This window comes from Crocodylus porosus, unplaced genomic scaffold, assembly GCF_001723895.1.
Source record: "Crocodylus porosus isolate Cpor-Errol unplaced genomic scaffold, CroPor_comp1, whole genome shotgun sequence".
NCBI classification, from domain to species: Eukaryota; Metazoa; Chordata; order Crocodylia; family Crocodylidae; genus Crocodylus; species Crocodylus porosus.
The window spans coordinates 105,193,779-105,209,527 of record NW_017728943.1 but is presented as its reverse complement, the minus strand read 5'-3'; the positions used below and the strand labels follow the sequence as shown (position 1 = coordinate 105,209,527).

The window sequence follows — 15,749 nt, the reverse complement described above, 5'->3', positions numbered from 1 at the left end:
CTCTGGACTCTCTCAAGCTTCTCCACATCCTTGTTGAATTGTGGAGCTCAAAACTGAATGCAGTACTCCAGCTGCGGCCTCACCAAAGCCGAGTACAAGGGGAGAATGATGTCCCAGGATTTGCTGTTATTCTGGGCAATGTCATACGATCCCTCTCATATATGTATTAAGTATCATTCATCTTGAAACTAGTTAGGCTTCTATTGTTCCCATTGCTCATATTAAAAGGCTATTCCAGAACTTCAGTGCACTGAGGGTTAGAAACCTCCTTCTTAAAACTTCCTGTCTGAATTTATTCGTGGCCATTTTACACAAATTTATTCTTGTGACAACATTGTCCTGCCCTTCCAGTTCACTTCTTGGCATCTACTTCCTCAGTGTATTTCTGGACAAGTCAGGCCCACTGTCAACCTCTACCCTGCAAGGCAAAACAAGCCAAGCTCTTCTAGTCTCCACTCACAAGACAGCCCCCCATTCCTCACTTGTTTCAATCTGAGTTAATCTTCCTTGAACCTGAGTGACCCCAACCACACAAATATTCCAGATGGGGTCACCCCCATTCCTTGCACAAAGAGACTAATGCTTCACTTGCTAGGATCACATTTGCCTCTCTCACACATGCACTGCATTGAGGACTAATGGCTGAGAGACATCTATACTTATTCACCCTGGGCCTTTCTCCTTCTCAAACACAGCCCAGCAAGACGGGAATGCAGAGCCTTTAGTTGTTTGCCTGAAGAAAATGATGGGTTACAAATCACTGATTGAGAAAGGTTTCTGACAGATACTGCTACTGGGTAGAGATCTCATTTGTAACCGCCCTAAGGTGGAGCCTGGCCCCATTGCTTCCCTGACCCCATTTTCAAACACTTAGTTCTGTATGCACAAATCAATCCTTGAGCATAAGAGGTCCGTATTTTCCTCTATAGTAGAATAAAGGGCCTGAAAAGTTAGTGGTTCTCTTCAGCCAGCCATGCCCCACATCTGCCACAGCTGCTCTATCAATCCCCAGTGTAAAAAAGGGGTTGAAGGAAAGAGCCTGCCTGAGACCATTTCTTCCATCTATGCAGGGGATCACAGTCAGGAGCCACACTTCAGGGTGCCCTCATGACTACTGTAGGTAATACGACAACCAATACTGAAACAAGCCCAGAATCAGAACGTGCCAAACATCATCTCTACCTACTGTACTTACACAGTGCCTCATTGCCACAGGATCGGGGTGCCTCACAATCTTTAGCATATTCACGGTGGGACACGCTAAAGACTTGCTATTATCTCCATATTACAGGGAGTGAGCAAAATCATAGAGGGACTAAGTGAGTGACAGCGGAGACCTGGTACTGTTAACAGTCTGGGCCAAGCACTGTTAGCAAGCGTTTTGATGGCCTGCTTTTAGAGAAGGCCACGTTTCGCATCTCAAGCCAGGCTAATCTGTCTGTGCCTTACCCCTGAGCAATGAGTTCTGCTGCCTAATCTCACCTCCCAAATCTCCCACTCTGACAGTGAGATAAAGGGAGGCAGCAGGTGGCCCATTTCCATCTACCTCACCTTAAGGCTTGCTAAACCCTAAAGATGACCCCAATCCACCTTCCTTCAGCCACCTGGAAATGGAAACCGATAAACATCAAAACTTGCCAGGCACTGCTCAGCGAGTCAGTGCTGGCCCCAGAACAGGCTTGGCCGTATATAAGCTACCACCACATTCTTCTTCGCTTCCTGCCGTCCCCTCCCCACACTCTAACACAATAACGGGCTTCATCCGTCTGGATGTCTGCCCCCAATGCTCTTGGAGCACTCCGATTGGTTACTGAAACAACCAGAGTGCTCCAGGAGTGTTACAGACAGGGGGCGGCAGTGACAGCGCACCACCATGATGGTGGGAATGGAGCGGGGGGGTGGGGGAAGAGACTGGTGGCCCCCCCACCCCCCACAAGGCAGTGGCAGTGGCAGCACAGGGTGCTGGCAGAGGGGATGGCAGGGCAAGCTTCCCCTCACCCCTGCTCCTGGGAGGCGGCAGCAGCGCAGGGGGGAAATACGACTTAAGGTTAGCAAGCTTCCCCCCGCCCCCTCCCACATATCATTCTTGACACGCTAGTATAAGCATAAGCACACAATACTTGGGAATGCTAGCCACCTCAGACCTGTCACTGCCAATAAATACTGGGCTCAGCTGCACACATTGTATAACTGAGATTAGTGGAAGAGAGGAATGTAAACCCTAGAGTAAGAGGGTATGGCACTGGTAAGGAAAAGGAACAAGGAAGAAGAAAAAAAAAAAAAAAACAGAGAGTGAGCTTGAATCAGAGAATTGGGGGGTGCCTGGCTCACTGCGTCTCATCTTTCCCAAATGAACAGCAGACTGACAACTAAATCAACTGAAGTCCTCAGTGAAGGCATTTAGGAAATGAGAAGTGATGCAATGAACTGATCTAATTTATTTCTGGGTGTAATTTAATATCTATATGCTGAAGGCCTCCAATTTCTTTTGCAAGGCACACAACTACATCCCTGCTCTACCAACCATTAAATGATGTTACTTTGGACTTCTCCACATTTATGCTAATCTCGATCGGCAGCTCAGAGTGCTGGATATCAGAGGTAACTGTACCCTTCCTCCCTACTTTAATAGTCTCATGATCTCCAGCGTGGGATTTATCTGTCAAGATGCTCAGTATCTCCACTGAGTATCTACAACGTCCCCCCATTGCAAGGGGAATGCTGCATGTAGGATTTCCCCCCGGCACCTTATTTTCAGCAAAGGAATGGTATTTAAAATACAAGCCTCAGTGACTTACAATGTTATACTGTTATAGATCTGTGTAGTCCAACCCCCTGCTTAAAGCAGGACCAGCCCTAACTAGATCATCCCAGCCAAAGCTTTGTCTCGTTGGGCCTTAAAAACTGCCAAGGACAGAGATTCTACCATCTCTCTAGATAACCCGTTCCACTACTTTACCACACTCCTAGTGAGATGGTTTTTCCTAATATCCAACCTAAACTTCCCTTGCTGCAACTTGAGACCATTGCTCCTTGTTCTCTCATCTGTCACCACTGAGAACAGTTTCCATCCTCTTTCAACCCCCCCTTCAGGTAGTTAAAGGCTGCAGAAGGATTTCCCCAGGCATGTCTGCAAGTCTGGAGAGGGGAAAAGTGCGAGTCCTACCTGCACCTCTGCACTTGAAGATGTAGGCAAGGGGAAATCTCTCCCCCCTGTGTGGGTCTGCAAGCATAGAGGTGGAGTCCAAGTCCTTCCTGTCGTGCTTGCAGATATGCACAGGTCTGCAAGTGAAGAGGGGGGGAGTGTAATTTTCTCCCCCACCCACATACACTTGCAGACATGCATATGGGGTGGGGTGGGGAGGGAAGAGCCCCTGGCAGCAGGACTTCCCCATGTGCAACTGCAAATGTAGAAGGGGGATCCCTGTTCGAGTCCCCAACCCCTTATCTGAGGATGTATGCAGGGAAATCCCTTGCAGATTTCCCCACCATGCATCTGCAAGGGGGGAGAAGCTGCTTGCAATTAAGCCCCTGGGAGAATTCCCTTCAGGGGATTTTCCTGCTCCCCAACATATGGGGGGGAGGGAGTGGAGGGCATCTGCAAGTGGGGGGTTTTCCTTGGCTTGTAGACATGTCTTAAGCTGGGGCACAGCAACTAGGGACATCTGTACTTTGCACTAGAGTTTATTATGCCACCTTAATGGCATGTGTAGATGCTCAAACTGCTGCAGTCCAGGATGCACATGCAGAATCTGTGCCCAGGACTGCAGCAGTTTGAGCTGGGGCGGAGCATTAGGTGGCCAAGGGGCTGGCTGGGGCACAAGAGTGCCCCAGCATGTGGAGCCCTGTCTGGCCCCCTGCTGCCTGAGCTGACTAGATGCAACGTTATGCCTGGGTCAACGTTTACCCATGCATTTAGGAGCACTTAAAAGAAGTCATCGAAATGGATGATTTAAAGCTACCCTAGGACAAAAGAATATGGAGAATTCCAGTGCACAAGAATGTTATCCCAAGCATAAGGTAAAAAACCCCACAAACACATTCTCATTGCAAACTGGATTACCATGACACCTGAATCAATCTTAAAAAGAAAAACCAAATAGTATTTTTATTTTATAGAAGTTCTTGGAAGGGGGGGGGGAGAAGCGGGTGAGATAGTTTTAATTAGAAATAAACAGTATGGGTTAGGTAGTCTGAAGCGCACTTGCTAGCTTGTGCAAAAGGCTGTATAACGGGTTTATTAGGTCTGATGCTACTTTTATATAATTCAACAGCAAAGCTCCCGCTGACTTCACTGGTGTAGGAGGAAGTTCCATCTATATTACGAAACTCATTGTATTGCTAATAACACTTGTCAGCCAGGGTGTGAACTGGTATAATTGCAAATACTAGAACTGGAGAAAAAGGACAAACCCTAACATTTTCAACTACTCTGATCCAGGAGGAGCTTATTAACAGTGACTCCATTTTTTAGAGTATTCAGCACCTGAAATTATTTAAGAGGGGGGAAAGAGAGGGGCAACTAGTTTTTTGGGCATGCAGTGAAGTTGTTGGGAGTTTGTGTTGAGCTCCCAGGATCAAGCTCAAAGGGAACCCCTCAGGGAATGGGGAAGAAATGTCAAAGCAGGAGAGGGAGTGTGCCTAGTGGGTCACGAGATCCCAAATGGGCTTCTGACCATTTCAATTTTTTCCAACCCTGATGCATTATTTATTTGTATTAGGAACTTATTTGTATCAAATTAGACAAACAGTTCATCTAACTGAGTATTCTGGATGTGATGGTGCCTAGTACCAAATAGCAACTAAAGATCAGCACAGAACTAAGGTAACTTTGAAGTCCTTTTGTGGTTCTGATCCAATTTTATAGAATAAACTCTCTCTTTTCCTACACACTTACACTGAAACATAATACAATGTGTTTAGGAAAAAAGTTTAAAGCCCAACCACACTTTGTTTTTTCTTGCAGAAAAAAAAAAAAAAAGGTACACAACCCTCACATATGACAGTTATGGAATATCTTGGAATATTTATATTGTTATGACATTCTTTTCACTGGCGGCTGTCGCATGCCACTGAATGGTCCAGTCCTCAGTGACATGCTTTATGCACTGCAACTAGAATTAACAAATAGAAGAATGGGAGAGCACAGCAGTCACCATGCTAGAAGAGATGAATGGTGCCAGCTATTTTGAGTGGAATTTCACTAATGATACTAGCCCTAGTTTTATCACTCATCTCAGTTAGCAGTGCTCAGCTTCAGTGAGCGCTATAAGCAGTGGGGATTGTATTGTCCAATTAGGACACCACTAAGAGAAATTTCTTCTTAATCCCTGCTTCAGGGCCTACACTGATCCCTAGGAAGAAAATATGTTGCTCTCATTTTTGTCATGCTTCGTCTTAGGGACTCAAATGTATACACAATTAGATGCTATAAGCCTGTTAGAAACACGAGGATCCATATTACAATGTGATTATGAAAACTTGTTCTGCCTAGGGAGACTCCTGAAAGTATTAGCCATTTAGTGACTGCTTGCTTGCTTGCATAAGCAATTGTTTAATTGCCACTGAACCTTGATTAATTGAAAACTGTCTCCCAATTCAAATCTTGTTCAGAACTTGGTAGGCCCCTCAAAAATATCTTAAGGCCATCTCACAATTCCTAGTGAGAGAAAACCAAGGTATGACTCCCCACAACCCTCCATCACATACCTTCAGCCTCCTCCAGCTTTTGGATTTGCTTCAGCACTGGCTGGATGTTGAGAAAGAGTCGGTGACTGTTGCTAAGGAGCTGCAATAGATGCCGTGACCTGAATGGGCAACCTGTATAGTAAACCAATTTCCGTGCAGAAGGCAAACCATCAGGCTGGATTTCAAATTTTTTCCCCTGGGAAAAAAAAGTGGGAGAGCACTGAAAGGAAGCAGGTTTTCAGTAATTTGTGTAGTAGAGTGGCAAGAGATACACCATTTTCTACTTAAACTGGTAACATTAAAAAAATGCTTAGCACAGACACTCGGACAAAACCAATAGCTTTGCCAGGTTCCAGGACAACCCCCTCCACCCCCAGCCAGATGGCAGGCATTCTGCAACACTCACCAGAAATGCAAGTTTCCCAATGTGTGACCAAGGAAAGTCATAGAGGAGTTGACGGACATGGTTTACCTCCTGCAACATATCAAACTCACAATGACACAGGGATTGGCAGAGAGGGGTGGAGTTTGAGATGGACAAAGCATTCACAGACAACCAAGAATGTGAGATATGTAGTCTGTCACCCCCACCCCCAGAGGACATGGAAGTACAGAGGCAAGGGTAGAGGTGAAAAGGAGTGTGACGAGAACTAGAAGGAGTTAATGCTATAGACCCAGGCTTTCATTACCTGATAGATGTGCATTCCTTTAAGGGTCAGGCCCAGGACAATTGTTGGGCGATCCTCCTTCTTATCCTAGAAGAACATACAGACATCTGGGTTCAAAAGGTAAACCACACATAGGCCATGCTCTTACTTTGGCAAGTACTGCAACCATGCAGCAGGATCATCCCCTTCAGCAGAGGTTATCTAAATGTCATGCCTCCCTACTCCTGGTAGATTTTTTTTTTTTTTTTGAAAACACTGTCGTCTTTTTGCTTCTTGAAAAAACACATGATAAAACTTAAAACTGAACATTGTGCTTGGTTCGTTCTTTTCTTGCCAGGATCGCATGCATTCCACCAAACCCCAAGGACAACGTACAGCCACTAAGATGGACTCCCGCATTACTAGATTCAAAGGATGGTCAATTATGTAACTAAGAGGTTATCTGCAGGTGACTAAAGTCAGAAGTAATATGCTGCTTCTGCTATCCCTTAGAAGGCACCCACATCTCTGGATGACACAGAAGTAGAGACAGAGTCAACTTGGTATAAGGCCCACCCCCGTCCCACCTTCTGGCTGTTCCTGTTAGTAGTCCTACCACACCAGTAGTACCAGCCCACAAAACAGACTTACTCAAGTATCTTGCAATGCAGTCTGGATTTAGAAAAAGGATGAAGAGGCTGACTGCTATATCCTGAAGGATTTATTTAAATTTAAGGGTTTAAAAGGGTTACTGTGACCTCCACCCTAATGTACTGTATCAAGGCGAGTACACTCATCCAACAATGGCAACTCTATGCATTAACAAACAATTAACTTGTGTAAAATGGGTTATAGTCCTGTGTTTTCTTAAGTAAAGTGCTTCCTAGCACGTACTGATGTTGAGGGGTCCCACACCCACATGCTCCCCCTGCCACAGAAACTGGTACTCCCTGGGAACAAGCAAAATAATGCCATATTATGGGAATAAAAGCACAAGCCTTGACATTAGAACTTCCCCTCTTCCCACATGGAACTTTTCAAGATACAGGCCATACTGCTACACCCAGGTGGAGGAAGAGAATCCAGTTAGAAATAGTTTGGAAGTCTTTTTGGTTTTGTGTTCCCTAAATGGAGACAGTGGAGAGAGGAAGAGACTGATGCGATAACTTCCTTCTCCAACCATGCACAGACAAGCTCATTACCAGCCTTAAAAGACATGAGCCCTGCCAGCCCAGAGACTAGGAAATTCAAGACTTCACCACGTCTCCCATGAATTGGCACAATATCCTGACATCCAGGCCTTCCTCAGCTAGTGTTTCCGGCACACTAGCTGTGAGACAGAGTTTTGTCATCCAAGGATCACCCAGGGCAGATAATTAGCCATTTGCAAAACTTCCCTTGGGGTGGAGGTGGCAGTGGGAAGGCAAGTGTACCATGATCATAGTAGTGCACAAAAGAATTAAACACATGCAGTATTTCAAGGCAGACAAGAATTCTGACCATTGGGCCAACCAATTTCACACCCTCAGCATCTCTAGACATAAATTGTGTCAGGTCCTGTCAAGCATATTTCTTGCAGCCTTATGCCTCCATCACTAACGACCTTAGATTCAAAGGGGTAGAAGAGGAGGGAGTGACTATGGTTTATGAGCGGTTAAACCAACATCATTAGAATCTGAGCCCGCACTTGAACGTATTTCCTTTAAAGAACCTGAAACGTTATTCCTAATGTTTTTGTAGTAAATGGAGCTTCTGGGATTCAGTAGAATGAAACAGGCCTCTCAAGCTTTTGATGCCTTCTGGACATAAATTTTGCCTGGATGCAACCACTGCAGACAGGAAGTCATTGGATTCTGAAAACCCTCAGATTATTCAGTAAGCTTTGGACAAAATGAATTCTGCCACTCAGAAGCTGAATCTATGCATCCACTAGGATGCGAGTGAAAAAACTGAACTTGCTCTAAGATATGCCTGTTCCTTTATACTTAAGATACAGCCTTTTTATTTCTAACATTGGAACCCCTATTGAGTCACGAGATGGGAGAGTCACTGTTTGAAGAGTTCTGTCTCCAGTCAAATCACCTGACCAGGACCAACCAGTCAGTCACTGGGGAGTCCGAAGTGGAGGAAGTGAGTGGACAAAAAGAATTAACGTGAACCCCAAAACCAGCCGCATGTTAAAAACAATGATGTAAGAAAATACTCACTTGTGTACGTGAGTGCTCTCCGTTTTGTGGCACTTGCATGACATGGCAACAGACCCTTTCAATAAACCTTTCAACAATCCCCCTTCTCCACTCACCCCTCAAATAAAAATGCCTCACCATGCAAAAAATATATGGTATATGGTTTCTTAATGTAATTCCTCCTACATCTGCATATTCTTCAGATGTACCACACCTTTTTGGCATATTGGTGAAACCTCCTCAGATGCAAACAAATTCAAAGCAAAACATTAAGTTAAAGGAAATAAGGGTGCCACTTGCCCTCCTCCCAACCTTTTTAAGGTTAAAAGCTGTTTGTTTAACCTTTTGTAATCTGTAGTAATGGACAGGAACATCCTCCAGTAGACAGGACTCCTTGATGAACTTCAGCACTGCTTCTTTAGCAGGCAGACCTTGCTGTTCTCGGTGCATCTCTGGAGCATGCTTCAAGATGTAGTCACTCCCCCTCTTTGCAATTACCTGCCCACAAGGGAACAAATGAGGTCAGCAGGTCTTCAGCAATCTCAACCAAGTAAGAACAAATGTAAAAATAAAAATATCACTGACATGACACCCAGAAAGCAGAACAAATGTTTTAAATCCCAACCAGTCTGTTTTTAAATTTATCCAGAAGATGGCATCTTCCATCATTAACTTTATGGAAGTCATTATATGCAAAGGTCACAGTTCTTTGGAAGTCAGCCTTTGTATTCTTATGTCTTAACCATGCTTTATTATTCTGGTTGTGGTAGCTGCTGATAAAAAGTTGCAGTTGGATTGTGAAGTGTTTGCTGCGATGCCCTCAGGGCAGCGAGAGAAGAGTCTCCCTGTGTGCCAGAGTTTACTATTTGCAATAATAAATCACCCACATGCTTGCCTGGGGCTGTGGCTTAGTGCATCAGAGCTGCGTTGCTCAGCCTTGGCCTTTGGAATATTTGCAAGATTAAAAATTTACCATGATAAGACAGACTGAAAACTGCCGTATAAGTAATCTGTCAAACCCACCTCTTTAAACCCTCTGGAAGCTACCTAACACCAAGAACCCTTCCCCCACAACTCCCTTCCTCAAGCTTGGAAACAGCCTGGACTAGCAAGGAAATAGGGGCAGAGACTTGATGAGACTTTCAGGCTAGTGGCAGAAATCAGTAAAATCCAGGCCTCCCAAAACCCAGTCAGTACCAGCACACTGCCTTTCTCTCTGTCATTTACTCTGCAATCACATAACAGCTCATTGTATTGTCCATGCATGGCAGGAGAAGTAGCAGCAAAGGGAGTGTTCTGCACAGGAACTGTACACACGAACACGTGTGCTTATGTGCAAGACAGTATGTGGCCTGAGTCACTGACAGCATCAATGGCCTGAAGCAAATAGAGTCAGTCATAAGTTTAAAAAAAAGGCTTAAAACGATATAACAAACTACAGGTTCAGTTACCAGCAAAGCCTGGTTTTGTTTTTTTGAGGTGAAAAGGCATAAAACTGTACAAACACTTCAAAAAAAATGCAGAAATAAAAAAGGGGCAATTGCTTTTTTTTTTTTTTTTTTTACTTACAAACTTCTCAGGGAGTTGTGATCCCTGAGACTAACCCCAGGGGGTCACAGTGAAACACTCAGTTAAGTCGATATGAAAAAGGTACGGAGTTTTCCTCTCATGTCTGTTCTCATCAATTGGCATTGCCCCTCAACATGCAACTAACCTGAGTTTTAGTCCATACAAACCACAAGTCGTAAAATCAAAGGCACTAAAGATAAGTTTATTCACTTCCAGGGCATGGAGGTTTTGGGGGGGGATCATGACTTGGATTGAAACGAATATGCTTCAAAACAAATTTCTGTAAACATCATCTCTTTTAACCATAGGGTTCAAACTGGGAAAAAACTAAAGCCTCAACTGAGAAAATGTCCTGCTGGCGTCTTTCTATTTACACAGGCACATTTCATCACAGACGATGACTACTGAAAGTGCCAATGATTCTGAAACAACTTACCCATTGTGGAAAGTAGGCTTGAGGTTCAAAATATCTCCCCACATGGACATGCTCCCTGTAGTTGCCCAAGTCTGCCTGCAAACCATAAGCAGCCAGCAGGAAGTAGATTTCTTCTTTGTGAGTACATCGAGATCTCAACACCTGCTCCTTGAGATGGTAGTAGTACAGCTGCCTTGCTACCTTGTCACTGCCAAACACAGAAAATAGCTTTGCTTAAGCGACATCTAGAGAATGAATCTAATACATCTTTGATGTGTGCAAAATGTACTTTTAAAATTGCATGGTAGTAGTCTCTAGAGCCTGCCAGTCAGGGTCAAGGTCCATGCCACACCAAGCACAGTACAAAACACAGCAAATAATAGTCTCTCTACTAAAGAACTTACAGTCTAAATCAGTGGTGTTCAACCTCCAGCCCACAGGCTAAATTTGGAGCATGGGACCCTATCATCCAATCCATGGGGCTCCTCAGGGGTCTGGAAATTTGGCAGTGGGGGACAGTCACAGGGTTAATTAGGACAGATTGTGCTAACACACAGGGTTGCTCTGCAGCCGGACCTGATGTTACTGGAGGGTCACTCCATGGTTCTACCAACCCCACCCATGGGATTAAGCTGGGAAACTGATCCCAAGCCATCCATCCACTCATTCGGGGCAGAAGGTTGAACGCCACTGGTCTAAATAGTCAAAAAGCAGACAGTTTTTGTTTTGTTTTGTTTTGTTTTTGGGGGGGGGGAGGGGGACGACACATGGACAGACAGCAGTGAAGGGAAGATGGACAGACATATTATCCCAACTTCAGAAAAAGGGAGAACTAGGACAGAGAAATTGAGGTGTCAAGTCACATTGGAAGTTTGTGATCCTATCACAAAGAACCAGATCTTCTAAGTTCTAATCCAGTCTTGCAACCACAAGTCCTTCCTTCCATTCTAAAACAGATACTGTTTTAGAGAGGAAGGCTGTGTGTCCAGCTGCAAAATATACAGATTGCAGTGGCGACCACGTGTGAGATCCCTGCACCGCCAGCTTTGCATCCAGCCATCTATCAGCACCCCCAACTCTGTGTTTGTAAGGGGTACCCTGCTTAAAAAAAGGCTGAAAACCCTTGCTCTAGATCATGGACTAGGAATGTTAGGAGAACTTGGGCATATTAACAGTGTTAATATGCCTCAGAGGCCATAGTGATGACCTTGACAACTATATAGAGGGACAGAAGCAGAGCCACAGCCAGACTTCTAGGATTCTTACTCTGTGTTTGTGTTTTGAAGAGGCCCATAAGTCTCTCTGTTTAACTACTAACAAGAAGGAAAACAGCTCATGATGCCAGTAAAGGAAGAGAAAGAGTGGGGAGGGTGAGGGGAGGTACAACAGTAGGCAATCAGTACTTGCTTCAAAGAGAATCCCTCTTCCAGCAGTATGAAGAGGAAAACAAAAAGCCCCCAAACACCACGCAACTCAACCAAAGACTCTCACTCAAGATGTGGACAGCAAATACTTAAATATGGGTAAAGACCACCTGAATGCTCTATACTTGTGGCTTGCCCTGGTGTCAGACTTGCAGTGCTGATACAAATGTATTCTGTCACTTGCTCATTTTTGCCTAAATCATCCTTTGCTCTGCACGGGGTGGTAAGGGCAGTTGCGTTTTGAACACTGATTTTGTTTGTGTGGAATATACGCTATTTGAGTGCAACAATCTTTAAACATGTTAAGCCACTCCTTTTATCCATTTACAAAAGTGGAGCAGAAACAGGTAACATATACATCCCAAATAAACACAGTGAAAAGTATTAAAAGCAATTGCAATTATTAGAATGTATACTACAGAAAAATATTAGACTGTATTCTAGAGTAATCGTTTCTGTTATTTTGCCAGTGCTGCTCTGAACTCTATCAAAAGGGCATGCGACCACAGGTTCGCTAGCTGAATTCTAGATATACACATAGATAAAGAAAAGAGTAAGCGGGGGGTTAAGATTTCTACTAGGGGAAAGGAGGAGCAAAAAGAAGATATTCAACACTGAGGTTTCAAATGTGAAGCACCAGGTCTGAAAATACAACTGCCATATTGGCTGCAGGCATAGTTGTCAAACATACAGAAAAATAGCTTGGTAGAAGAATATCAGTAGAACAACAAAACGTAAGGGTGCCCCACTACAACTTCAGTAGTAACCGGTCTATATCCAGTTTCAAAGTTGTTAGATCTGACATAAAAGAGCAGCATTAAATTACCGAATTGTGAGCTAAATAAAAGGTAAAAAGGTTGTTGTAAAAGCACCTTGGTTTGAACCCAAAAGGATGGAAATCATCTGCTTTTGCCAAGAGGATACACTGAAATAGGCCACTTTACCGATCTCCAGAGAATGCTTTCGGGCCAATAACACTGACAGAGAAGGAAAGAGTTCTACAAAGGGAATTCAGTTCTGTTTTTCATCTCATAGAATTTTCTTAGCGAATAAAGTTGTTGCCACAGACTTAAAATTTACCTTATAACCCTTCCATTTTCTACATAGTACTGTACTCTGAAGAAAGCAACAAAAGGAGGGCTGAACTTCTCTGGTCCCTGTAGACAGAGAGAGAAAAAAAAAACAAAAAACTTTTTAGACAAATTTTATAGGAGTCAAAAAATCTCATTATGCCTTCCTTAGCACTCTCCATTTTGCTTCATATTCCCCACCACTAAAATCTTCTCCCCACGTATCCCTATTTTCCAGAGGCTCACAGTGAAGTAGGGCTGGAAGGGACCTCCTGAGGTCATCTAGCTCAGCCTCTGCTTGAGGCAGGATCATCCCTGACTAAATCATCTTACCCAACTGTCCATTTAACCTACTTGTGAAAATTTCCAGGGAGTGGGTGTTGTGGAAATTTCCACAATTTTTCTAGATAGTTTGGTCCAATGCTTGAGTACCCTTACAGCTAAAAAGTTCTTCCTAATCTCCAACCTAAATTTCTTCTGCCACAGAATAGTCTACCTCCATCCTCTCCTCTTCAGTTATTTGAAAACTGTTCTCAGATCCCCCCTCAGTCTGGTCTTCTCCAAACTATATAACCTTTGCTCCTTCAGCCTCTCCTTGCATATCATGCTTCCCAGGATTCTGCTCATTTTTGTCTCACTGCTGGACTCCTTCCAATCTGCACACATTTTTTTAAGTGTGGGGCCCAAAAGTCAACATAAAACTCCAGGCAAGGCATCACCAGTGCCAAGTACAGAGGAAGAATAATTTCCCTTGATTTGCATGTGCTGCTCTTTTAATACAACACAGTATGCTGTGGGCTCATATTCAGCTTACGGTCTATTGCAACTCGTAAGGTCCTTCTCTGAAGTACTGCAGCCTAGCCAATCATTTCCCAGTCTGCATTTGCATATACGATTATTCTGTCCCAAGTGCAGGACTTTGCACTTGTCCTTATTGTTCAAAAGTTTTCTTCAGAAAGTTTTCCACTTCAGAAGCACCCTTGAAGCCTGAATCAACAGGGCATTACAATAAATCAGAACAAGCAACTAGTTATGCCTCTAAGCCTTTCTTATACCTGCAACCTATCCATCCCATACTCCCATTCCCAATGAAAGTCAGAATGAAGTGTTGTGCAGAAATACCCAAGCAAGCTCTAAACGAGCTTGCCTGGGCACTAAAGGCATGTTAGTGAGGGAGTTCTGCATGCACTAGGTTTATTCAGATGAGAAGCTAGCTTGGGTAAATTAGCTTGGGTGGAATGCCAAGTTAACAGGGTTCAACTGCTCCCACTACCCAAGCTAGCTTCTTTAGAGATAGCTTGCATACCTCTAAGCCAGCGATTCTCAGCCAGTGTGCTGCCAGGTATTTAAGGGTGCCATGGGTTGCTGTGAAATATTAGTACTATTAGGTGTACAAACACCTACATGTGATACACAAGATAAACCCAGAGATTTTTTTCATAGGAATTCAGTGTCAAAAAGATTATTTTGCTCTGGTCTTTCTGAGATCTTTGCTACAGAAGAACTGCTCCATAATTTTTCCATGGTCAAACAATGAGTGAAAATTAGATGCTGGCATTTTCCAAAGGGTGCCTTGAGTCAAATGAGGGGTGTCTTTTACCTTATGAGGCTGAGAACCACTGCTCTACATGAGTAGTTCCCAACTTTGGAGATAGCAATGATAAAAAATGGGGGTTGCAAGGACACTTGACAACGTTGACGGATTATGATGAAAAACACAGAAAAAAAAGTGGGAAAAAGTGGGTTCCCCTTGCAGGTTGGGAGTCCCAACCTGCAAGGGGCTGGGGGGAGTGGGAGGACGGCAACTAGGCAGGGGTCACTATGTGCATGTGTGCGCACACACATACCTGACAGCCAGGCAACATGGAGAGCAGCTCCCGCCAGATAAGTCTATGGGGGAGAAGGGGGAAAGAGGAGAGGACAGACTGAGGACCCCCCACCACAGTGAGGGAGTGGGGCACAGCTGGGACTGGGGGACCAAGATGAAGCCACAGGTGGCTCATCTGGGGGATGATGGGGGGCAAGGGGAGGTGCTGGCTCCCTGCCGTTGCACACACTTCCAGGGAAGAATGCAAGGGGGGGCACATGCCCCCCAGATTTGCATGCAGGACAGATGTGGACTCCCCTCCCTGCTGACCTGCTCCTCTTGTGCTGCTGGCAGACAGGGGGCATCTTGCCATGGTGGCGTGGCCAGCATGAGGCTCCCAGCGGTAGCACCCCCCTTCCCCCACTGGACCACAGAGGCTCCCCCAGGAGGGAGAGCAGCATGGCAGGGAGCTTTGAGCCTGCAGTGAGCACCCTCCCCACACAGGCTCCACTTCAGCTGTATCACCCACAGGGAACGGAGGAGTTTCTCATCTGCATCATTTTGGGGTTGCAAAAGCTTTCCAATGTTTAAATGGGACCATGCTGAGGAAAATGTTGGGAAGCACTGTGCTGCATCATGCAGTACACATGTGCCCCAGTGTTCTGAAGCATGTTGAACCTTTGCTGCCCACAGCTGTGGAAGTACAGTCTGCTGCTGATCACTTGTCTTTTGGCAAAAGGTGCCACCCTGCCCTGCCCTCTTCAGACCAAGGGTAACAAAAAACGAGCAAAGTGGTTAAGCAGAGCTAGCATTTGGTTATTCAGAGCTTGACATAGCCATGATCTCAATGGAGACATGACAATCCTTTTGGTTATTAAAATTATGGACTACTGTAGCTTAGTTTAAAAGAACCACACTTAGATTTTTTGTTTGAACTGCAATC

At 44.7% G+C, this 15,749-nt stretch overlaps 1 protein-coding gene and 1 long non-coding RNA gene across 4 annotated transcripts in view; one reads left to right on the top strand and one right to left on the bottom strand.

Moving 5' to 3' along the window:
• The window catches only part of LOC109320036, a 20,621-nt gene extending 7,900 nt beyond the window's left edge, over nt 1–12,721 (top strand). The window contains exons 2-3 of the long non-coding RNA XR_002103702.1: nt 11,224–11,238; nt 12,711–12,721. This is a non-coding gene — a long non-coding RNA (uncharacterized LOC109320036). The remainder of the gene's footprint in view (nt 1–11,223; nt 11,239–12,710) is intronic.
• Nucleotides 1–15,749, bottom strand: part of FRMD1 (FERM domain containing 1) — a 44,941-nt gene that overhangs the window by 6,218 nt on the left and 22,974 nt on the right. For all 3 annotated transcript variants that reach the window (XM_019549948.1, XM_019549949.1, XM_019549950.1), the window contains 6 exons: nt 13,010–13,086; nt 10,527–10,713; nt 8,864–9,019; nt 6,378–6,443; nt 6,095–6,163; nt 5,710–5,884 (listed from right to left, as the gene is read on the bottom strand). In XM_019549948.1, coding sequence (XP_019405493.1) covers nt 5,710–5,884; nt 6,095–6,163; nt 6,378–6,443; nt 8,864–9,019; nt 10,527–10,713; nt 13,010–13,086 — 730 coding nt within the window. The remainder of the gene's footprint in view (nt 1–5,709; nt 5,885–6,094; nt 6,164–6,377; nt 6,444–8,863; nt 9,020–10,526; nt 10,714–13,009; nt 13,087–15,749) is intronic.